This window comes from Eurypyga helias, unplaced genomic scaffold (genome assembly GCF_000690775.1).
Source record: "Eurypyga helias isolate BGI_N326 unplaced genomic scaffold, ASM69077v1 scaffold43158, whole genome shotgun sequence".
Classification (NCBI taxonomy): domain Eukaryota; kingdom Metazoa; phylum Chordata; class Aves; order Eurypygiformes; family Eurypygidae; genus Eurypyga; species Eurypyga helias.
Window position 1 is genome coordinate 2226 of NW_010269713.1, and position 339 is coordinate 2564.

The 339-nt window shown below is 61.1% G+C and overlaps 1 protein-coding gene across 1 annotated transcript in view; it reads left to right on the forward strand.

Moving 5' to 3' along the window:
• The window catches only part of LOC104514489 (embryonic stem cell-specific 5-hydroxymethylcytosine-binding protein-like), a gene marked incomplete at both ends in the record, with an annotated part of 1312 nt that extends 987 nt beyond the window's left edge, over positions 1–325 (forward strand). The window contains one exon of the mRNA XM_010158189.1: positions 165–325. Coding sequence (XP_010156491.1) covers positions 165–325 — 161 coding nt within the window. The remainder of the gene's footprint in view (positions 1–164) is intronic.
• Between the last annotated feature and the right edge of the window lie 14 nt (positions 326–339).

The window sequence follows — 339 nt, forward strand, 5'->3', positions numbered from 1 at the left end:
TCCCCTGCACTTACCTCAGACTAGCTGAATGGCTCCTGGAAAGCCCTCGGATCAGTTCACGACTGAGGTCTGAGCTGCTGACCTGCACGGCACTGGCAGGGCCGCGACGCTTCCTCTGCCCCTGGGTGGGCGCTGAGCCAGGGGATGTGGCCTCTCTCCCGCAGGCTGAGGAGAAGGAGGGGGACGCGGAGTGGAGAGGATGGAGGTTGCTCACCATGGCTGGGATTTTTGACTGCTGGGAGCCACCGGAGGGAGGAGAAGTGCTGTACACTTACACCATCATCACGGTGGATGCTTCCAAGGACGTGAGCTTCATCCATCACAGGCAAGTGGAGTGGG